The sequence below is a fragment of the Chanodichthys erythropterus genome, chromosome 20 (genome assembly GCF_024489055.1).
Source record: "Chanodichthys erythropterus isolate Z2021 chromosome 20, ASM2448905v1, whole genome shotgun sequence".
Taxonomy (NCBI): Eukaryota; Metazoa; Chordata; class Actinopteri; order Cypriniformes; family Xenocyprididae; genus Chanodichthys; species Chanodichthys erythropterus.
In genome coordinates, this window is record NC_090240.1 from 8967209 (window position 1) to 8991456 (window position 24248).

The following is a 24248-nucleotide window of genomic DNA, read 5'->3' on the forward strand; positions in this document are numbered from 1 at the left end:
TGCACATATATTGACACATTCCTCAACTCTGTTCCTCAGGATCGGTCCAGGATGTATGACAGCTTGAACATGCATTCACTGGAGAGCTCCCTGATCGACATCATGAGGGCGGAGCAGGACCCTCTGAAGGGTAAGATCCATTTCCTGCTCACAGTTCTGATGTCATGGGAGTCTCATAAGGTTTTGGAAGGCAGACTACATGTGCATTGAGGAAGCAGAGGGCAGATTGCACATGTTGTACATGGTTCATATAAGGTCACTATCTAAGAACAAGTGTTTCGTTCTAATTTAGCTTATTTTCTGTACATTTGATTCAGGGAAATTAAAGTAGGATATAACTGAGAGGGTTGTGTTGAACTTTTTGATTCTAGTCACTTTTGGTTCTAGAAATAAATGTTTCTTAATTTAAGTCTCAGGTGTCCCCAGAATATGTCTGTGAAGTTTCAGATTAAAATACCTCACAGATCATTTATAAATCCATGTTGTAAATACCCGTTTCTGACTACAGTCAAGAACAGGCTGTTTTCATGCATGTGCCTTTAAATGCAAATGAGCTGCTGTGCCCCGCCCCCTCTCTACGATCACAGTTCCTGCCAAATACAAGACATCTGCTTGGTTTTGATTATCATCTATATTGCGAACACTCTCGTGGATAGCATAGTTTCTTTTATCATTAAAGTTTATTATACACACACAGTTCACTTAAACACAGTCAGTTATGTCTGTGAATGTAAATAGCAGGCAACGTTATAGAAATCGTATGTGTATATTAGATATATTACTATATGTTTTAGTAAATTGCTCGATTTAGCCTACTATTTTTTTCCTGCATGTCATGTCCGGGGCTCTTTGGTTTAATGGGGATTTTAAACAAAAAAAAGGAGTGGGTGGATTTTTATCATTGTAGGGTGGTTGTGTTCACACACTGCCAACACACATTTATATCCATGATGATGTTCAAAGCGGTTGTAAAATAGCTAATATATGCACACCGATGGACACACAACAGTTAAATGATAATAATCCACTTTTTTGACAGTGTCTTGCAAGATTGTTGTTATTAATAAATTAGTCTAAGAAAAACAGTAAGCTACTTGAAGCTGTCAATATTTTGCCATACTCAACAGTGCATGTTAAAAAGTATCTTTATCATATTTCATCAAGACTGATCAACTTCCCTTGTGAAAAAGAATATCCTTCTTGTTATGGAAATAATATACTATAAAAGAATATACTTAAATGCAAAATGAATGCAATGTTTTCTGACACTTAAATGTTACTTGCAGTGAAATGAAAATGTATTATAGTTTAAATGTATATTAATTTTAATTATCTAAACTTAAAGGGGACATATTATGCCCCATTTTACAAGATGTTAAATAAGTCTCTGAAGTGTGTATGTGAAGTTTTGGCTCAAAGTACCCCACAGAAATGTTTTTATAGCATATTAAATTTGCCACTTTTTGGGGTTGAGCAAAAACGTGCCGTTTCAGTGTGTGCCCTTTAAATGCAAATGAGCTGCTGCGCTCGGCCTAAGAGGGCGGAGCTTCAAGAGCTGATTCTTAGGTGTCAGGATTCAGTCAGGACGCACTATAATGTCAGAAACTGTGAATACATGCTGCATGGAGATAGAACAGGTATAGTTTAGTTCAATTATGGTTATAACTTATATTGTCTTCTTCCACTATATTAGTACAAGCCTGTTGTACCAGACCCCATCTGAATGATGGCCAAAACTTTACAGATGAGTTTTATGATGTTTATTGTACTTCACACAAAAGATGAAGCATCCGTTTTCACTCTAGAAAATCTTTGTAAGAGCTTAATAAAACACAGTGCATGTGTGCATTAAAATATTATCCATAAACTCTCTCTCTCCCTTACATTATCATCAACATACACAGCAAATTACTCAGAAACAATCATTACAACTAACAGTAAACAAATATATAAAGACCTTATGCCTTTTTGTGTGGTGCTTAATAAACTGGTAAACTTTATATCCGTAAATCAACTTTCAACTCTCTAACCTTTATTACTTCTGTATCCATTATCACTCTGGAGACTGTAAGCTTGATCACAAACAGGTGTGAAATGATTTGTGCAGACATAAACGAATTTCGGTAGAGTTGAGGGAGCATTTTCTTCGAAAACAAAATTAATCCACCTCTTCTTCAGCGGCTCAGATTTAGGGAGTAAATGGAGAGAGCTATGTTGATTAATCCATCCAGCTACAGAACACCTAAAACGCTTGGTAGACATTGTTTCAGTGCAGCAATGGTGGACTGTACAACTCGCTGTGAACTCGCTCAGGGCGGTTCTATGTTAAAACGGTGTCTGTCAACATTCGTGGGCGGGGCCTGTGGCTATCACACTGCCAGGGATCTGGAAACGGCTTGTTCTGAGACACTGCTTATGATTTATGGGGATTAAAAAAAAGGAGTGGTTGGATTTTTATCATTATAGGGTGGTTGTGTACACACTGCCAACACAGATTTATAGCCAAACACCATGCAAAAGTGAATTTTGCATAATAGGTCCCCTTTAAATAGGTCAAAAACAGTTTTAAGTAGAACTTAAGTACATATTTATATGTAATTTCATAATTACTTCCAAACAAAATATTAAAACTAAATGTACTAAAAATGTAAAGTAAACATTTAATTTGACATTTGTCAAAGTGCACTTTTTAAAAGTGTACTTAAATGTGTTAAAAAACATAGTCATGAAAGTGTGCTCTCTTTAAGTACACTTAAGTGGCCTTCATTAGTATTATATTATCTGTAAGCATAGTTTATATATATATATATATATATATATATATATATATATATATATATATATATATATATATATATATATATATATATATATATATGAACATTCAATACAATTAAGTGCACTTTTCTGCTTCTGAAACGGCTTTCCATTTGGATGACATCACAAATCCCTCTTAGTTTCCAACTGTTCCCCTTCAAACTCCTCAGTCCGTTCTGGTATTTTACGCCCACTTTTCACAATCTAGTCAATTCCTAATGTACAAGTTCACTCTCACTTCTTTTTTTTCTTTTTTTTTCTTCACATAAAATATCTTATTGTAAAATAGGTTTCTAACAGCATTTCATGTTGGAGGATTCAAGCCCTCCATGTCATACCTAATTGGGGTAAAAATCACCCAAGTATCTTTGTGTCTGGTGACACAGTGGCTCAGTGTGTAGCACTGTTGCCTCACAGCCAGGAGGTCCCTGGTTTGAGTCCCTGCTGAGCCAGGAGGCCAATCCTTGTAGAGTTTGCATGTTCTCCCTGTGTCTGTGTGGGTTTCCTCCAGGTGCTCCGGTTTCCCCCACAATCCAAAGACATGCAATATAGGTGAATTGGACCCGCTAAATTAAGGTGTGAATGCGTGTGTGTGTCTGAGTCCCAAGCCATGTAATGAGGGTGGTTGGGGAAAGTCAAGTCAAGTCAAATTTATTTATATAGTGCTTTTTACAATTGGTAATTGTTTCAAAGCAGCTTTACATATTAGAAGCACAGAAAAAAAGAGAAGTGGTTAAAAATAAGCTGTACAAGCAAGCGTGGTAATATGTAACATATACAAGATGGTGCTACATTAAGCCAATGTCGGCTGACTCCCAGGGGTGGAAAAAACCCCCTAGGAGAAAACCCCAGCGTGCTAGCACTGGGAAAAAAGTCCTAGGAGGGAAAAAAACCCTTGGAAGAAATATATAGGAAAGACAGGTGTCCTACTCTGGAAAAATCATGACCAAGAGAATTCATGGACAGTCTCTGGTGTATGGCAGGATATGGCCATAGAATCAGTATGAGTTGGATACAACTGAAATGGTTAATGAGTCAATGATCGTTGTGTCCAAGCTGTTTTTGTGTTGAATCCCAGAAGAGTAGCGTGTTTCTCTGTCACGGGTGGGCAGAAAGCGGCGTGTGGTGCTGTGGATCTGGGCGTGGCACTGCGCTACAGTCTCTCTCTCTCTCTCTCTCTCTCTCACTGGAGCTTCTCGCTCAGCCTGCTGGAGCAGATGGACCAGACACATGGGGCGGCACTTACTGCAGAGAGAGGGAAGGGCGTGGGTACGGACTATATTTAGTACAGGACACACTCTGCCACCCTGTGTGTGACAGATAAAGAGCAGGAGAGTGAATGGGGCTCTCTACAGTATCTACAGGCCCTCCTTTAAAGGGGTCATGACATGGATTTTTTAAAATTATTTAAATGTTTTGTTACACTTATAATATTATTAAAGTTTTTTTGTAAAATAAAATAAAATGATATAAAACAAATATATATGTGGAAAAACAATAATTTTTAACCTTTATTTGGAGCCTCTGTCTGAAATGATCCATTTTAATGTGCGGCTCATTTAAGGCTTGTCAGTAAACAGCCACTGTTATGATTAGCCAACGTCATTCCACAGGAAATAGTAACAACGGCCACTCACTATTGCACGTGAATACATGTTTTGAAAACATTATCCATATAAAGTCATCATTTATCAACAAAGCATTATAAAATCATTTACTTGCAGTTTGTGATGTAGCTGCTGTCAGATTCAATACAGACGGCTGCTTCATCTGTCAACAGATGTTTCTTAAACTGCGCCTTGTTTACAAAATGTAATGCTCAGAACAAAACAATCGCCCAACGCGATCAGGGTCTTCATTAAAATAAACCATCCTCTTGTTTCTGACACTGGGATACTTCTGAAGTCTCTACAGAGACAAAAACCAGCTCTTTAAACTGGACACGTCAAATTGAACGTTCTTTCACTCTTCCATTTGTCCTGTTGTCGACAGACTCAAGCGTGTGGAATATGTCAGAAACTGAACACACATCTGTATACTGTATCAGCGCAGACAGTGTCAGTCATAATGACTTCAGAAACTGAACTCTGTATACTGTATTAGCGTAGACAGTGTCAGTGATTATAATGACTTCAGAAACTGAACACATCTGTATACTGTATACAACGTCAATCATAATAATGACTTCAGAAACAATGCACATCTGTATACTGTATCAGTGTAGACAGCGTCAGTTATTTATAATGAATTATAATGATTTATGAAGAATTATAATGATTTCAGAAACTGAACACACATCTGTATACTGTATCAGTTTAGACAGCGTCAGTCATTATAATGGCTTCAGAAACTGGATGCACATCTGTCATGACCCCTTTAAAGTCAGCATGAAGTCAAAATTGACCTTATTTACATTAATTTCGATCCTGGTCTTATTTTGCATAATTGATAATGCAGCCTTTCTAAAATATTGCTGCAGTTAACACTGTAATTTAAAATCAGCATAAAACAGAAGTTGCACTAGTCTTTTCCTCTCTATTGTGTCGTATATCCAAGTGAAACACTTCAGGAACAAGAACAAATGTAGGACGGGGCTTGATTTTGTCTGTGGGGAATTGATTGGATGGTTGTGGTTTGCTATTGGTGGATCTCATATGAGTGACAGGTTGCCCCGCCCTCATCATCAGAGAAGAGAAGATGTCGCTGCAAGACGGAGAGGAAGTTATTCTGATTCAAGATTATGAAGAACATGAATTTAAAACAATAATCATGTACATGATAAATAATTTAGAATAAACACTGCAATATTCCATAAAAAAAAACAAGAAATGTCAATTTTCATTTCATGTAGACTTTAATGTTGGTTTCTGTACTAAATGTAATAAAGGTTATGAAAATAACTGCAAATAATTTGAAACATTATCATTAGGATACACTGAGATGCTCTGGAATATCCTGTTTCAGTAAGGAATATCACATTATGGAAGTAATACAGCTTTCAAATGCCATTTTAGGTTGACTTTAAAATGGGAATTGTGGGGTTAACAGTAGGAAACCACCAAATTATGATCTAGATGTTTAGTAGTTGCGGTGTAGCTGAGCTACCTGTGCATTTCATGTGCTTTAGCTCTTCTTACATGCCGACGTTCGCTCAATCGATCAGATGTGGGAGATGTGCTGAGCAAACCACTGCTAAGAAACCTGCTTAATAAACGATGGCTCAGTTAATGGCTCGTCACTAGTGGTTGCCAGCATCAGGGAATGTGCTGACATTAGCTGAAACGCTCGAAACAAAACACTGCTGTTGAAATATTAAACACTTGGCACAGATACGGACCACTATACAGTATTGGTTTGTCTTGTGATGTTATTTTATGTAATAACAAAGCAGATGAAACGCAACAATGGTTTGGTTTACTGTGGACGGATGATGAGAGCTCTGTGAAACACTGCAATGTCTCTAGGAGCTTCCGCATTTAATAATTGGACAACAGATGGTGTGTGTGTGTGTGTGTGAGGACTTGGAAGAATTACAACTGATTGTCTGTGTACCTGGACGTTTTCTAAAAAATCTGTCAGACTAGATTATGGATAAATCTCACGACAACATGTCCAGGTCACATTTGACCCCCAAAATCAAAAGGAAAAATATTTGGAATAAATTTTGCATAGAGAAAATACAGAAAAAAAAGACTTTTTTGCCAACATTCACTGCAATATTATATATTTGTAGATATTTATATCTTTTGCTTTAAATGTTTTCTTTACAGTTCTTTTTCTTTAAAAAGAAAGGAATATATTTTTTCCCCTCTCTTTATCCGGGCCCCTGGAATCATCTACTACTAATCATCGACTATACATTTGAAGTGAATATTTCTGTGTCTTAAGTGCTCACATGTTTAACTGGGATGTGTCATGTGACAGAGCTTCAGATTCAACACACTGTTTGCATCTGTCATGTGGCTGGGGTCAAACTTAAGGGTGACCTTACATTCCTCATGAAAGACGGGGCTCTGTTTCAAAACCTGTTGAGACACTTCTCAGGCAGAATCCTAACAGAAATAGACCCACTTCAGGCCATTCACACAAAGAACCATAGCTATATTAGCTCCACACAAGCAAACGTTAACGTTCTGTGTATTATAAGAACATTCTGCAGTTCTGACGTCTGTTGCTTTAATGCCCGAGCTCTTTAGAATCAAGTTCTGATTCGCTGTCACTGTTTTTATTATTAATCTGCTGAAAAAAAGTAATTCTGAAAGTGATTCCCTGTGATATCATTCCTCTGTGTCCTTATTATTATAGCTGTGATGTGGACTTCACTATTCTCATAGAATTAAAATGATTATTAAATTAATAGTTATCATCCATGGTGTGAACGGGCTTTTAATATAGTGCATCAGTGCTGCCACTTTTTCAGCTGCTTTGGTTCCAGAAGTATTTTTCCCATTCATTTTTCCCATAGGTTATAAGCCATGACTCAAACCAATCACAACATTATAAAAAAGCATTAGAAAATCAGACAAAAAGGCACAGTACTGTCTACTTTAATGGCTTTAGTGAGGGAAAAAACTACTATGGAGAAATAGAGAAACTAATTTAATTTCAAGTTGTTGATTTTATATATAATCCCTGCCGTGCAGTGGGTTTTGTGGGGGGAAATTGAGAGTGAATGGGGGAAAGTCACGTGAGAGGAGGCAATGTCTTCATCGCATTATGATTGGATGTAATTGGTTATGGTTGGATATGATTGATTTGTGCGATAAATCCCGCCTCTTGTTGACGTGCATGTTCTGCGCTTCAGTTTGACTGAACAAATGATGGCATCAATGGGAAGACTAATTGAAAAGGAAGTAAACAGATCACCAAGTTAGATATCACCGCTTTATGTCACAATCAATGTCAAAATCAAACTTGAAATGGACTGAAAGCATGTCCATTTCACTGAAAGCATACAATTCGTGTCTGTGACAGATGGTGTTTACGGAGCATGACTGATGATCCAAAATAGCCTAAGTCGACAATTAAAAAGAAAAACATTAATACACAAATAAAATATATTGTTTAAATTATTATTGCCTTTAGTTATTACTTTGGAATGAATGTAGAAATGCTTAAAACACTAACTTGATGAGATTGACTTGGTTTTGATAAATAGAACATTACATAGTTAATGTAAAATTGCAAAATAGAATTGTCTTTGGTTTCTTTTTTTCTTTTTTGATGTAATGTAAAGTAATGTTCATTTAACAAGGAAGATGTGTCAACGGTAAGAGTAATGCATGAATTTACATTAAATCATAAATAAATAAAAAATGTGCCTCCTCATTTCAGAACACCACTGCACACCATTGTATATGTATATATATATATATATATATATATATATAGATTCATAAATATCAGCATAGCGAGGCTGAGTCATTTACGTCATTCATGGTGCGTCATGGGAGTGGGTGGAGCTAAAGAGCTTTTTTGGTGTGATTTGCTCACTGCGAGTCTCTGATTAGTGGCATTTTCTGAACAGCATCATGTGAAATGTAGTTTTTCATCACAAATTTAGCTTTTAAACACAATTATTTAAAAAAAGTTGAAAGAATGTGGGCTGATGACTTCAACGAAGCAAATACCATCCATTAACAACCTCTGAGTTCACAGTAGTTCTGTCATTAAAGGTTTACAAGTTATTGTTAAAAATCTGTTTTCCAATGGAAAAAAAATGTGTTTTTACTCTCGGAACCCGACTGTTGCTCTATGTCTAATGTGGATGCTAGCTTCATAACGGCAAGCGAAAACTTCTCTGTTGTTAGCATGTTTGCTAAGCTAATGATATGATGTATCAATCATAACAATGCAAAGGTTGTCAGCTGGTCTGTTCCACTGTGCTTGTGACAATGTGATCTGGGTTTACCTTCTCTAGATGTCTAAATCTGCTCCCTACATAGGCAGCTGTCTAGGTGTTGGGACACTGACACATGTTTCATACTGCTCTCTTCTGTCTCTTCTCTCATGTTCAGGCCGTGTGGGATGTCCCCACCCCGGCGCTGACGGTCTACTCATGCTCAATGGTAATTATGACAGCGAGCTTCAGTTTGTTGTTTTCCTTCTGTCTGTAATATGCTCATGTGTAGCAGAGGCCATCTTGAGAACAGGCCTGGGAATCTAGATATGTGTGATGATGTGACAAACCCTTACTGTACTGTGTGCTTCAGCGTGACTGGATGTCTGTTAGCATCCAGGACTATTATTATTAATATAGTAGTTACATTACTATTTAAAGGTGCCCTAGATTCCAAAATGGAATTTACCTTGGCATAGTTAAATAACAAGAGTTCAGCACATGGAAAAGACATACAGTGAGTCTCAAACATTGTTTCCTCCTTCTTATATAAATCTCATTTGTTTAAAAGACCTCCGAAAAACAGGTGAATCTCAACATAACACCGACTGTGACGTAACAGTCGGGGTGTACCCCCCCATATTTGCATATGCCAGCCCATGATTGAGGCATTACACAAGGGCAGCCAGTATTAACGTCTGGATGAAAGGCATTAGACAAGGGCAGAACATCTGGATGTGCACAGCTGAATCAACAGACTATGTAAGCAAGCAAGGACATTAGCAAAAAATGGCAGATGGAGCAATAATAACTGACATGATCCATGATAACATGATATTTTTAGTGATATTTGTGAATTGTCTTTCTAAATGTTTTGTTAGCATGTTGCTAATGTACTGTTAAATGTGGTTAAAGTTACCATCGTTTATTACTGTATTCACGGAGACAAGAGCCATGTCGTTATTTTCATTATTAAATACTAGCAGTCTGTATAATTCATAAACACAACTTCATTCTTTATAAATCTCTCCAACAGTGTAGCATTAGCCGTTAGCCACGGAGTATAGCCTCAAACTCATTCAGAATAAATGTAAACATCCAAATAAACACTGTACTTACGTGATTAGACATGCTGCATGACGAACACTTTGTAAAGATCCGTTTTGAGGGTTATATTAGCTGTTTGAACTTTTTTTTATGTTGTTTAAGGCAAGCGCGAGCTCTTGGGGCGTGGAGCATGAGGGCCACACACCCTGAATCAGCTCATTTCTAATTATGCCCCAAAATAGGCAGTTAAAAAAATTTATAAAAAAAAAATCTATGGGGTATTTTATCTATGGGGACACCTTATATTACATCTTTTAAAAAAAACTTCTAGGGCACCTTTAATGGTTGGAGAAATGCTGCTAAACCTTTAAACGTTCTGCCTATTCTAAATGACATTGAAGGTCACTGCAACTTTGGACCAAAATAAATGATTTTAAAGATGTTAAGAAAGTGTTTAATAAATATCTAATGTTTTATAATTGAGGCCCCAGTGTAGTTAGATGTCTTTATCCGTGGATCTGAAAGTCTTAAAGGTTTAAAGTCTTTCATACATGCTAGTCATATAACCACAGTTGGCTTTCTTTGCACTTATGTTTGTGTAATATTGCTGTTGCTTTTGCAGTTTGCATTGTATGCAAAGTATAGCAGTCTTGGTTGACCAATCAGCATCCAGACGGTGCATCTGCCTCCATTGCAACTGAACTCTCGCTTGATTCGCTGCGCTCACTTTAGATCTCTGAAGCTATGGTTTGCTCTCTGGTGATGCCATGTTTCTGAAACAGCTGTTGCTTTCTTTTTTGGATAATTGGATCATCATAGATTATACTCTAAAAATAACTGTCATTGTAGCCAAAAGGCTTCATTTTGTTTGCTTTGTGTCTTTAATCAGTCAAGCATCACTATTACTACTGCTCATATTTAGGGTGAGTAATCTGAACTAACCCCTAACCAGAATAATTACAAATACAACCCCCCATAGATTTACACTGGTGGAATGACCTGAGCCATATCTGGAGAACAGGTTATCAGTTTGAGGAATGGACTTGGAATTGGTCCAGTCATTGACTAGTATAGATTTTTTTTTTTTGATGGCTAATGCCAATATCTTAGAAAGCAGGGTGGCCGATGGCCGTTATACATGTTACGATATGATTAGTGTTGGGGAAGCTACTCTGAAATTGTAATTTGACAAGCTAAAACAGTGCATATGCAAGTGATTTGACAGGTCCACTAGCTAGAAAGTGTCCATCTGCACTCATAGAGTTCTCTCTGAAAGGCTTGAACCCTGAGCTGTGTAAAAAGACTGAGGGGAACATGGAGAAATAGTTACAAACTATTGCATTGTGGCGGGAAGCATATATTCTGCAGAAAATAAAACATTTTGTAGCAAGTAAAACAATCAAACTATTTCGGCATGATGCTTCCACCGTCTTGTGTTTTTATGCTTTAATTGTTCTTATTTTATATGAAAATGAAGTGTAGACAGAGATATTTGGGGTAATGGGACTCTGACAGTGCTGTTCAGTGTTGCCAGATTGGAAATGTCCAAGTATCGTACCAGAAGCTCAAAATTATCGAATTTGCAAGAAAATGATCGTACAGTTAATCGTATGAACTAAATTAATAACTAATGATTTTTACAAAGGAATGAATCAGTACTGAACTTACTTAACAATCACACTATTTCGGCTGCTGGACAGCCAAAATTATATATATACTTTATATTATATTATATTATACTTTGACACAATCTGCATTGTAAAAAGCGCTATATAAATAAAGGTGACTTGCCGAGTCAAACATACAGAATACAGCTAATTATCTAGACCAACAACTTTTTGACATGACCTGCAAATTACCACAATAGAAAAAAAAAAAACTAGGTGTACCTTAGTGGGAAACAACTGACCTAAAAGCGCTCCGGCAGGAACGTTAACTTGTGCTTGTGAGAGAGAGTCATTCTCCATGATGATTGGCCGAGAAGATGTATGAGATGAGATGGAAGACATGCCTTACATCGTTCACGTTCTCCTTACAATCATGATTTAGACAAGAGGATCCACGGCTAGATCAATGAGTATAAGCCGATTATAACAACCATCATTTGAAGTGTCACAAAATTCTGAAATGATTGTACATTATGGGATTTTTTTCATTATTGATCGTACATCGTACAGAGGTCAAAATTATCATACAAATACGATAATTAGTGTACGTCTGGCAACACTGGTGCTGATTAACTGGTTTTACTGGGTCACATGAGCGTGAAGGACGACACATGATTTCTAGGAGCAGTCACTAATGTTGGTCAGCTGATCCACTGGAACATGTGCTGTCCGTCATGTGATTTATATGGAGTGACACGGGAAGAGGTTTTCTAAAATATTGTGATTTGAGGAATGACAGCAGTGAAGCTTCATTTTGGTTTCAGAACAAACGCTCTTCTTAAACGCTCTTCTTGTCATCATTCACTCATCCTCATGTCGCTCCACACCCACACTTTCGTTCATCTTCACAAATGAAGATCTTTTTGATGAAATCTGAGAAATTTATGTTCCTCCATGGACAGCTACACAACTACGGAAGAGGATTAGGGCCAAGCAATAATAAAAAAAATAAAACTCATCTCGAGATTAAAGTTGTTAAATTTCGAGAAAAAAAGTTGAAAGAAAATGTTGAGAATAAAGTCAATAAATTACGAGAAAAAACTCATTAAATTTCAAGAAAAAAGTTGAGATAAAATGTTGAGAATAAAGTCATTAAATTACGAGAAAAAAGTCGTTAAATTACAAGAAAAAAGTCGTTAAATTACGAGAAAAAAGTTGTTAAATTACGAGAACAAATTCGTTAATTATGAGAAAAATGTTGTTAAATTTCGAGAAAAACGTCAAGATAAAATGTTGAGAATAAACTCATTAAATTACGAGAAAAAACTCATTAAATTTCAAGAAAAAAGTTGAGATAAAATGTTGAGAATAAAGTCATTAAATTACGAGAAAAAAGTCGTTAAATTACGAGAAAAAAGTTGTTAAATTACGAGAACAAATTCGTTAATTATGAGAAAAATGTTAAATTTCGAGAAAAACGTCAAGATAAAATGTTGAGAATAAACTCATTAAATTACGAGAAAAAACTCATTAAATTTCAAGAAAAAAGTTGAGATAAAATGTTGAGAATAAAGTCATTAAATTACGAGAAAAAAGTCGTTAAATTACGAGAACAGTTCCGTTAAATTATGAGAAAAATGTTACATTTCGAGAAAAAAGTCGAGATAAAATGTTGAGAATAAACTCATTAAATTATGAGAAAAAAGCCGCTAAATTACGAGAACAAATTTGTTAAATTACGAATTTGTTCTCATAATTTAACGACTTTTTTCTTGTAATTTAATGACTTTATTCTCATAATTTAATGAGTTTATTCTCAACATTTTATCTTGACTTTTTTCTCGAAATTTAACAAGTTTTTTCTTATAATTTAACAACTTTAATCTTGAGATGGTTTTATTTTTTTATTATTGCTTGGTCCTAATCCTCTTCCGTAACGCAACTGACACTTTGATGCTTGAAAAAGTTCATAAAGAAATCATAAAACTAATCCATATGAATCTGGTGGTTTACTCCAAATTTTCTGAAGAGACACGATCACTTTATATGATGACCAGATTGAATTCAGGCTTTTATTCATAAAAAATATCTTAATTTATGTTCTGAATATGAACGAAGGTCTTACGGGTGTGGAACGACATGATGGTGAGTAAATGATGACAGAATGTTCACTTTTGGGTGACCTAACCCTTTAAGAGAAACTATCACAGCTAAAATCTTCAGCACAACCTTATATTAAACCTTCATTTGTCTGAAAAGAGCAGTTTATGCTGGTTTTGATGCTGGTCTAGCTAGGTGTGGGTGGTATAACGGTTACTTGTGTTTATACTGTCTGTATGTATGTAGCACCGTGGTCCTGTGAGGCATGACATTTCGTTCCACTGTATGTCACCACATGTAGCGAAATGACAATAAAGCTCAACTTGAACTTATAAGTGAAAACCCGATAGAAAATTTTCAACTATTTCACCGTTCATCGTTCAGTTCTTTGAACAATCGTGATTGTCGGGAAATGAAGTCTGCTGCAGCTTTCCAACAAAGTCTCTCTATTTTACTTTTCAGCAAAATCATGTGAATTTGTATGATTTTGGATAGGTTGATGCTAACTTATCCTATAAATCACATTTTTCAGTACGATTTGTAGTAAAATCAGGTTGCGCCCAAATGCACTAAAACATGTCAAAATGCTTGTCTTGGTGAGAATTCACATGAATACAGTGAGGTCTTCATCGTAAACAGCTGATGTGTGTCAGGATATTGGATCTGTGCATTAGCTCTTAAAGTGACAGCAGCCTAATAGAACAAGAATCAATGCGTTTAATACAGTGAAGACCATCAGTGTTTTATTTTATATCCAATTACTTCATTCAGTTTCTGCAGTATTTCTTACCTCAATACTTCTGTTAGAACGGCTTGTAAAAGTATTAGTTTTTGCTTTGGTATTTAAATTGTCAAACATTTTGGTGTGGTAACAGCCTTATTTCCAGCAAAAATAATGATATCATGATCGGTCTTATGGACCATCCCTAGGTCTAGCTAGTGGAGCATAATGAGCAGCTGTAGTGAATATTTCTTCAATAAACCTTTGCCTGTATTGACAGTCATGAAGTGAAGCGTTCAGTCAGCTGATTCACAGTGTTCTGTGTTGTTTGTGTTCACATGCAGCGAGGAGCTATGGGAGACGACGAGGTAAATCTGTTCGTTACGCTATCTGTGTGGCATGTGTCTGTGTACGGTGTAAGTGTGTATGCTACTCTCTGTGTATTCAAACGCTGTGACATTTCTATCTTCATTGACCAATAGAAATAACTTGATCAGTTCTCGGTATGGTTACGTGTGCTTATAATGACTGAAAACTGCACATCCCATGATGCACACAGGCATTGACACACATAAATGAATGATCCTGTCTCGGGTGGTCTGATCACAACTGGACAGCGCTAAATACAACAGGGTTCAGATCTCTCAAACCACATTCAGAGGTAGTCAGAAACAAGTGTGCTACGCTGAACGAGTTTGTGTCCTGTTGCACCTTAGACATGAATAACTGCTTACTAACACGGTGTATATTGAGTACACCAAAACAAGGGCCCTTGTTTGACACTTTCCCATGTCAGAAGAGTGGCATTTGAGATCAGATCACCCAAGCTTGATATTAATAGTGTAGGTGTCTCACATCTTTCTCTTTTCGACAGGACGCTCCTCCCTCTTCCCCATTGATGACGGTCTCCTAGACGACGGCCATGGCAACCAGGGGGTGCTGGGCTCTCCTCACTGTTACCCCCATCAGAACGGGGAGCGCATTGAGAGGTTCTCCCGCAAGGTGTTTGTGGGCGGCCTGCCCCCCGACATCGACGAAGGTTCGTGTCAGAGAGGCCTTGAACTGTCTCACATTTTTGTGACATACTCAAATGTAATTGTATGTGATGTTTAAAATGCCATGCTAAATTTTTAAAAATCAATAATATTATATTCTAAACATTTTTATTTTATTTTTTTAAAAGTCTAGATGTTTTTGAAGGCAGTTTTTGTTTGTACACCTCCTCTGCTTGGCAGTCCAATTATTTGAATTCATTTAAAAAATGGTATTATAATAATAATAATAATTAATTCTTAAATTATTATATTGTTATTTTATTTTAAAATATTAGATTTCTCTCATATTTCACTCATTATATTATATTATATTATATTATATTATATTATATTATATTATATTATATTATATTATATTATATTATATTATATTATATTGGAGAATGTATAATAATGGATTCAAAGTATTTTATTATATTATATTTTATAATATTATATTTCGCTCATATATTTCTCTCATATTTCACGCATTATATTATATATAATATTACATTATAATATAAAGTGTTTCTAAAATTCAATCTAAAATATAAAAATGATTCTAAAAAAGTTTTTATTATATTATATTATATTATATTGGAGAATGTACAATAATGTATTCAAATTATTTTATTGTATTATTTTATTTTATAATATTATATTTCTCTCATATTTCACTTATTGTATTATATATAATATTATATTTTAATATAAAATGTTTCTAAAATTCAATCTAAAAATATAATATAAATATTATTATATTATATTATATTATATTATATTATATTATATTATATTATATTATATTATATTATATTATATTATATTATATTATATTATATTATATTATATTATTATTGAACTCTGTCTAGATGTTTCATGAAGCAGGACGCCACTGAAATCTTTCCACCATCTCTCTGGTAGTAGATTACTTGATAACAGCACTGAGACACATAAAACCTTAAACAGATCTGCAAACAAAATGGCTGCCACTGATGAGAGATGTTGATTTACTGTCAGTCTGAGGAGAATGTGAACTGATCCCTCACCTCACAGATATATTGAAACAAGCTGCAAAAGAAAAGTTCCACTTTTACCCAATGTTTACACATGTAGATTAAAATCATGATGTTTCCTGTATGAAAAAGCTTCTGCAAACGTTCCTGCAGCTCTCTCTGATTCTCATTGTCTCGTCTCTCACACAGATGAAATCACAAGCAGTTTTCGGCGCTTTGGTCACCTGGTTGTTGATTGGCCACACAAAGCAGAAAGCAAGTCTTACTTCCCGCCTAAAGGTACTTCTAGAAAAATTACCATATTCACAGAAATCCAGGATCTGTATGTGCATACTGCACTGGGATTATTACTGTTTTCACATTCTTATTAGTTACATTTTTAATGTATTAATTAACTGAAATCAAATGACTGAATATATAATAATGAATAACGTGTGCTCTATAACTAGTGAGAATGACCCAGTGCCTGTGGATGCTGTTTATTCCTTTACTACTTCCTTAAAGGGATAGTTTACCCAAAAATTAAAATTATCCCATGATTTACTCACCCTCAAGCCATCCTAGGTATATATGACTATCTTCTTTCAGACAAACACAATCGGAGATTCATTTACAAAAAATATCCTGGTTCTTTCAAGCTTTGTGATGGCAGTGAATATGGGGCGAAATTTTGAAGCCCAAAAAACGCATTCATCCATCATAAAAGTAATTCATATGGCTCCAGGGGGTTAATAAGTGCCTTCTGAAGCAAAGTAATGGGTTTTTGTAAGAAAAATACCCATATTTTTAAGTTTATAAACTATAATAACTAGCTTCCGGCAGACGACCGTACGCGAGTCGAGTTCCAGCAGTAGCGGAGTGACCTTTGACCTGACGCATGACGCAATGATGAATGCAGAAGCTCAGAGGACCGAGCAAAACAAAACACTGGTCACGAATTTGAAGTCTAAAACGATAATTTATTAACTCCCTGGAGTCGTATGGATTACTTTTATGATGGATGGATGTGCTTTTTTGGGTTTCAAAATCTCACCCCCCATTCACTACCATTATAAAGATTGAAAGAGCCAGGATTTTTTAAAATATATCTCCGATTGTATTCGTCTGAAAGAAAATAGTCATATACACATAGGATGGCTTGGGGGTGAGTAAATCATGGGGTAATTTTTATTTTTGCACGAACTTTCCCTTTAAGTTGTGTCCCAAATCACTCACTATACACTATGCACTTACACACTATGTACTCAATCATGTAGTGTATGAATTTCATAAGGTTATTTTGTCATTCAACATCAGAGTGCATGAAGTGTCCAACATTCCACACTTCATTTTTTCAGTTAATTTAGTTTATTTAAAGTGCACCTTTTCGATTTGATATTTTCAGTGTGAACACACTCGCACTATTCATACTACAAAACAGCATAGAATAGTGCACAAGTGTGCAATTAGGGACGAACCTTTAGTTTTTGCTCATTCAGTCAGAAATGGTCATGTTTACAGCCTTCCTTCCTGTTGTGTAGGTTACGCCTTCCTCCTGTTCCAAGAGGAGAGCTCAGTGCAGGCCCTGATCGAAGCCTGTCTGGAGGAGGATGGCAAACTCTACCTGTGTGTGTCCAGCCCCACCATCAAAGACAAACCTGTGAGTACACATATTGCACAAATAAACATCTCCGCCAGGAGTCTTAGATCTCTTTAAACCAGAAGTGACACTACAAAACAGTACTGAGTTCTCCAGAACAGAGAATACACAGCTCTAGTTTTCAGTATGCTTCAACTGTGAAAAAGAAGTACACTTCAGCATACTTTCAAAAAGAGTACTTGTTACAGAAATAACATACTTAAGTTTGTCTCCGGACACATGTTATTTACAATTAAATGGAAATGTGTTATAGTTTAAATGTATTTTAATTCATGTAGCCGAACTATAGAGAGCTTTTGACCCACTTAGGCAGGACGCCTTTATGTGTAGTTTCATAATTATTGAAATATGATTAAAGTGTACTGTATTTATGGTAAACTAAACTATACTTAATGATAAAGTTGCAATTTAGTACAATTAAAATATATTCATTTTTAAATGTAAATATTTAAATGTACATTTATAATTCAAATGTAAGGGTATCTTTGTTTGATCTGTGTGGTGTTTGTTTCAGGTCCAGATTCGCCCGTGGAACCTGAGTGACAGTGATTTTGTGATGGATGGCTCTCAGCCGCTGGACCCTCGCAAGACCATCTTTGTAGGAGGAGTTCCTCGTCCACTGAGAGCTGGTGCGCCTAACATCTGCCTGTTTTAAATTACAGCGTAGGATGTCAGCATTGTGAAGAGATGCCACTAATCGCAACAAAGATTCCAGAATTCATTTCACAGTAGCAGAAATAAATTATTAAAAAGTGTGCTAATGTGCGTGTTTTTATTATTGTGTGCTCTGCAGTGGAGCTGGCCATGATCATGGACCGTCTGTATGGTGGAGTGTGTTACGCGGGCATTGACACGGATCCAGAGCTGAAGTACCCAAAGGGGGCGGGGCGTGTGGCTTTCTCCAATCAGCAGAGCTACATCGCTGCCATCAGCGCCCGATTCGTCCAGCTGCAGCACGGTGACATCGACAAACGGGTAATCAGACAGCCCTTACGTCATTCTTTGAGACTAGCACATTAGCATACTACCCTTGCAAGTTCAGTGTATAGTGTTCATACTGTACATGTTTTAAATTTTCTGTCTACAGAAATACAGATTTGACAAAATGTGTAGTATAACAAAGAACAACAAATACTGTATGCCACAGTTTCATTAATATCTCTTCCTGTTCATACATTGAAGTGCATCCCTTGTGAAGAAGTTTAGCTTACTTTTAAAGTCCCCCTGTGGTGAAAATCAACTTTTAATAGTGTTCATATGTATATCTGGTGTTTTTAATATGCTTTAAGACAATTTTTGGATTTTTGGATTTTTTGAAAACCTCTGCAATTGGACACTTGGTGACGCTATAACATGAAAAAAAAAAAAAACAAACATGAAAACAACTATAACTATGCAACCGTTAGTCCGATTGATTAAAAAATTGGCATGCAGTGTCTTGGTCCAAGGAGCCATGATGGTCTATGAGAATATTGACATATCTCAAAAAACAAGGCCGCCATCGGCCAATTAATTTTAAGCACCTATTAGACAAGGAATGAAACTCGGTGGGCCTGTTTGACTCATGGTCCTAGAGGTCTGTGAGAATTTTGAAAGAAATCAGCCACTAGGTGGTGCTAATGAGTTTTACGGCTCTGTAATCACGTTGTTTCACACATCCACACAATATGCATATCATTTGATAGATCTCCTCATACTGAACAACTTTGCTTCAAGAACCACTGCTGTCAATCAAATCGTTCATTAAATATTTACGATTATGTAAAAAACCTAAAAAAAAAAAGCTAGTCCTAGGTTTTTCACCTGATCGGAAACGAACCAGTGCAGAACAATTCTCTGGACTTTCTTAATCAATAATTATAAAAAAAAAAAAAAAAAACTTTATGTAACAGGATCGTTTAAAAAATGGGTGTGGCCAAGTGCACACAAAAGTCTAAAACTTCTAAAATAGGTGAGCGCATGTGACACATGATTCTAAACAAGCAGACTGAACCATAGGTGATGCTTTAACAGTTACAAAGCTTTAAAACTCATATATTTCCAATGGTAAACTGGCTGTATTGACTGCAAATGGTCTTTTTCTTCTATGATTTAAGTGGTTACACATGCTTGCTAAATAAAACGTAATATCTTTTTGTGCAAGTGCTTAAAGGCTTTAAAAAGCCGATAATTGCTCCCAGCTACATTTATTATATTATCTGCAAGTACATTTTTTATTTAAAAAAATATACTTTTAAGATTTGAAGTAAACTACAAATGCACATTCACTACAATTAAGTGCACTTCTTTTTCATAAGGGATTGCAGTGACGTATAGAGCATTAACTACATGTAATCACATCTCAGTTTTAGATATCATAATACCCTATTTCTTTAAATTATTATAACATTTGGATGATGTAATGATGTTGAGAAACTCAAGGCTATAAATGTATCATTATTTCACCACACGAACTAAATTACAGCTCTGTTTAATGATGTTAAACAACTGTTTAACTCAACCATGTTTTGCTCATGTGTGCGGCACAGGTGGAGGTGAAGCCGTACGTGCTGGACGACCAGCTGTGTGACGAATGCCAGGGGGCGCGTTGTGGCGGAAAGTTTGCCCCGTTCTTCTGCGCCAACGTCACCTGCCTGCAGTATTACTGCGAGTTCTGCTGGGCGAACATCCACTCCCGCGCCGGACGCGAGTTCCACAAGCCGCTGGTCAAAGAGGGAGCCGACCGTCCCCGCCAGATCCACTTCCGCTGGAACTAAAGACGGGAGAGCCGGGAACGTCTGCTGTGGGGAGAAAAAAAAAAAGATGCTTAGTTTGGCCCCCGAACACAAGCTGTCAGTATAGAGTACTCAACCGTATACAGTATATAGAGAATATATATGACTATAAATATATAAATATATCTTTATCTTTTGTAGCAGCCAGAAACACTACAAGCCTCAGTTTATTTCACCAAACCACTTCTTTCTCCTCCCTCCCTGTACATCTCAGGCTCGGAACAGAGTTTTTGTGGTACCTTCGTGTTTTTTAAAAAGGAGATTAAGACAAAAAAAGAGATTGATTTTTTGTAGTTTTTTCAAATTATTTTTATATGTGAGATTTAAAAAGTAGAAAGGAGAATGTTTTCGCTTGGGGGGGCAGCCTGTCCATTCTGTTCATTCGTTCTGTCCGTTCTGTGTCCGTCTGCTGCTAAATCCCCCCCTAGTGGGCAAAGTGCGCAATTGTCTCTGGAAAACCCTTGATGATGAAATCTCTGATGCCTGCCCTGGACCTCGAACCAAAGGTAGCAAAACGCGCGGCCTGAAAACGAGACGTTTGCCGCCAAATACTAAAAAAGAGTAATATTTCCCCCCTCCCCAATGTTTTCGCTCCAATGTGCTCTTAGCAGGAATAGGAATGATTCAATAAAGAATTACTGAGACTTTCCATTTTCCACTGGCAAAAAAGAAAAAAAAAGAAAAAAAGACAATACCTCAGAATATTAATCTGGCTTGTTATTGCTCTACTCTTGCAATTTAATCACAAGCTATAGAAGAAGCTTTGCTGCTATATAACGAATAGATAGTGTCGGCGTTCTACGAAACGCCATTGTGACGTCACAGGCGACGTCACACACAGAAATGCAGTCCGTTCCCTCTCGCACGACATGAAAACACAGAATGTGAAATCTTTCGTGCATGTTTGTGGCTGTACATCATTTGCATGCAGTGTAAAGGTTACCAGCACATATAAGAAAGAAAAAAACAAAAAAACATGATGCATATTAACGATAAACAGAGGAATTTATGTAGCATGAGGCGAAAAAGACTCGTAGATATAAGATAATCAATACTAATAACGAAAGGAGAAAAAAAACAGTGTAAAATTCTTCGTAAAACCTTTGCATGCGTTGTTGTGATGATTCCTTTACGAACTTATTACGAGAGAAGTGACGTTAGTTTTTAGAGTAGTGAGTTCCGCCATTTTGTAACTCGATAATTAGTCAAGAGACGGTGTGCTGTCCTGTGGTTTTCGTGTCTCGTCTTCGTGCAGTGTGAGTCTAGTTATGAATTGAGGTTTCAGTTCGATTTAAACTCTACGATCTAGAGGATCGACATTTAACCTTTGCCCTTCCCGAACACCCCTGAACCCCTCTCATTACGACAGTCGCTCATGTATGTAGTTGGTAGGAAATGGCGAAGGAACCGTGACCTGTGGTCGTTGTCTGTGTGTGGGCGGAGCCTAGCTCCGTGTTTTCTAGTAGATTCTCCGGACAAGAACAGACGTGGAGAAAAGAGAGGAGAGAGACGTTAGAAAAGGAAGCCTGTCGGTCTCATGGACAATCTCTACAGAAGCACCGGCCCTTTGGTACTGTACTGTTCTTTCTGTTTTGCACTCTATATATACTTGTGTTCTCGGGTTTGGTGAAGAATCCAGTGCCCTCGTCGTACTGTCGTGTATGTGATTTAACCTTTCACGTGTCAACGGTGAGCTGCGATTGTGTGTTTTATTTATTGCGTATATATATATGTGTATATTTATTTGTTGACGTGTCCCAGACTCTCGAGGACACGTGATGCACTACCTTTTTCGATTTCTCTCCTCTCATTTCTCCTCTGAGAGAACCAATCCCTTTTTCCCTGACGTTTGGAGTCGAACGCAAAACAGTCTCTTTTCTTTTCTTTTATTTTATTTTGTATCACGATCACTTTTTTCATTGTAGAAGAATTGCGACCTATTTTAAGTCTATTGGATAATTTAAATATCTTTATTTTTGCATAGTAACTTATTTGATGTATTGTGTAAGACGCTGGACCCAGATGACGGCGATCTGCTCTGAATAAGTAGCGAACGGAAGGAGATCGCCGTTTGAACGCCGTGTTCAACACTGTTGCTTCGTACGTGTATGTGTGGGTTTTCGTTGAAAAATCATATTTATTTGACTATTTTTGTAGACAGATAACTATTTGATTTAAATTGTATTTTTCTATTTCTGTAGACCTCTGACTCTCACTTGATTTGCCCACGTATTTATGGTTACGTTCACACGCAAAAGGCCGTTTCTTGAATCATCATCATCATCATCATCCGTGCAGTTGTGTGTGTGAGTGTGTGTGTGTGTGTGTGTGTGTATGAATCTATTTATGTATTATTGCTTAGCACACATGGATTTGATTACTATTTAAGTTGGTGGTGTAGTTTATTTGAAGGAAGGAAGCATTCATGGAAAACACTTGAGACTCTCCCTGGTTAGATGGAGGGTATCAGCCCTCCCCTCACTGATACTCAGAAACTTGAATATAACACATTTTGAAAGGCTTACTAACCTCGAATCTGTGTTGTGACGTGCAATACTGTTTCTAATGTTTGTATAAAAAAGTGAGAATTGCAGTGTATACCTTTTTAATGCAGATTTATTTTTTTCATTGCATATTTTGCAAATTTCTGATTCACAGTGTCATTTTTTACTGTCAGAAAAGATGAAACCCCTTTTTTTCATTGCAACTATTTTTAAATCCAGATATCTTTGTACTGATGTAAATGATTGTAGTTATTTTGGATAGTGTTTTGCTAACAAAAGGAGAAACTTTTTCATGCATATTTCTATTTCTTTTGTGTTTGTTGGTTTGTTTCTTGTTTTTTTGTTTGTTTTTTATTTTACTCTAATAGTAGCGAAATATTTGGGATAATTTTTCATATTATATGTCATTAATATTATTTTGTATTTTTATGTGGAAAGATATGAATATATAATTTTATGATGCTAACTGCTAAAATATTATTTCAATTTGAATTATTTTTAAAGCTAAAATCTTTGTAATAATGTTAATGTTCTAGTTTCTAAATCAAGTTTGTGTATAGATTCACACAAGTGGTTTATGAAGTGTTCAGACTGTAATTATTACTGAATGGCTCTTTGATATGCAAACTGAATATCATGTTCCTTATTTTGATTTGTTTTGTATTTAAATGGGGTGTTGATTACAATCTTTTTCTTTCATTTCCTGAATAAAGACCCATTCTGTTCAGACACAAGCCACGTCTCAGCTGTAGTTATTTTTTTATTTTTTTATTTTTTATTTTTTTGCCCAAGAAGAAAGAAATATGATAGTTATTGTGATTCTTGGACAAAGCACTCTTAAAGTCGTCTTATAAAGATTTATACGAGGCTTCGAATCTACGAATCATCAGGCGCCCCCTGGAGGAGAAAACACTTGTGTCCTATACTCGCAAGATTTTTTGTTATTGTTTTTAACAATGGTAGATTAGTAGATTAATTAAAAGTATTAAAAGTAGCTGCAATATATAATGTATGTAGGCCAAGTATATGTTTAAAACGTTCAAAACACGTTCACAACATAATCTCTGACCAATGAATTGACTCGCCTATTTGTGTCGTCACGGCGCCTGGCTCCGCCCAAAAATCATATCAGGTTCAGTCCTGAATGAGA

The 24248-nt window shown here is 36.3% G+C and overlaps 1 protein-coding gene across 5 annotated transcripts in view; it reads left to right on the plus strand.

The window, feature by feature from the left end:
- Positions 1 to 23825, plus strand: part of cpeb2 (cytoplasmic polyadenylation element binding protein 2) — a 38715-nt gene extending 14890 nt beyond the window's left edge. The window contains exons 3-12 of one of the 5 annotated variants that reach the window (XR_010892949.1): positions 40 to 130; positions 8835 to 8885; positions 14476 to 14499; positions 15006 to 15170; positions 16371 to 16460; positions 17702 to 17820; positions 18335 to 18449; positions 18614 to 18795; positions 20349 to 22700; positions 22796 to 23825. Coding sequence is in view for 3 of the 5 variants with exons in the window: in XM_067372182.1 (XP_067228283.1) it covers positions 40 to 130; positions 8835 to 8885; positions 14476 to 14499; positions 15006 to 15170; positions 16371 to 16460; positions 17702 to 17820; positions 18335 to 18449; positions 18614 to 18795; positions 20349 to 20576 (1065 nt within the window). In the remaining 2 variants the exon portion in view is untranslated. Of the gene's footprint in view, positions 1 to 39; positions 131 to 8834; positions 8886 to 14475; positions 14500 to 15005; positions 15171 to 16370; positions 16461 to 17701; positions 17821 to 18334; positions 18450 to 18613; positions 18796 to 20348 lie in introns of all 5 variants that reach the window. The other 4 variants (XR_010892950.1, XM_067372182.1, XM_067372183.1 and 1 more) reach the window with 4 other exon arrangements.
- Positions 23826 to 24248: the final 423 nt, after the last annotated feature.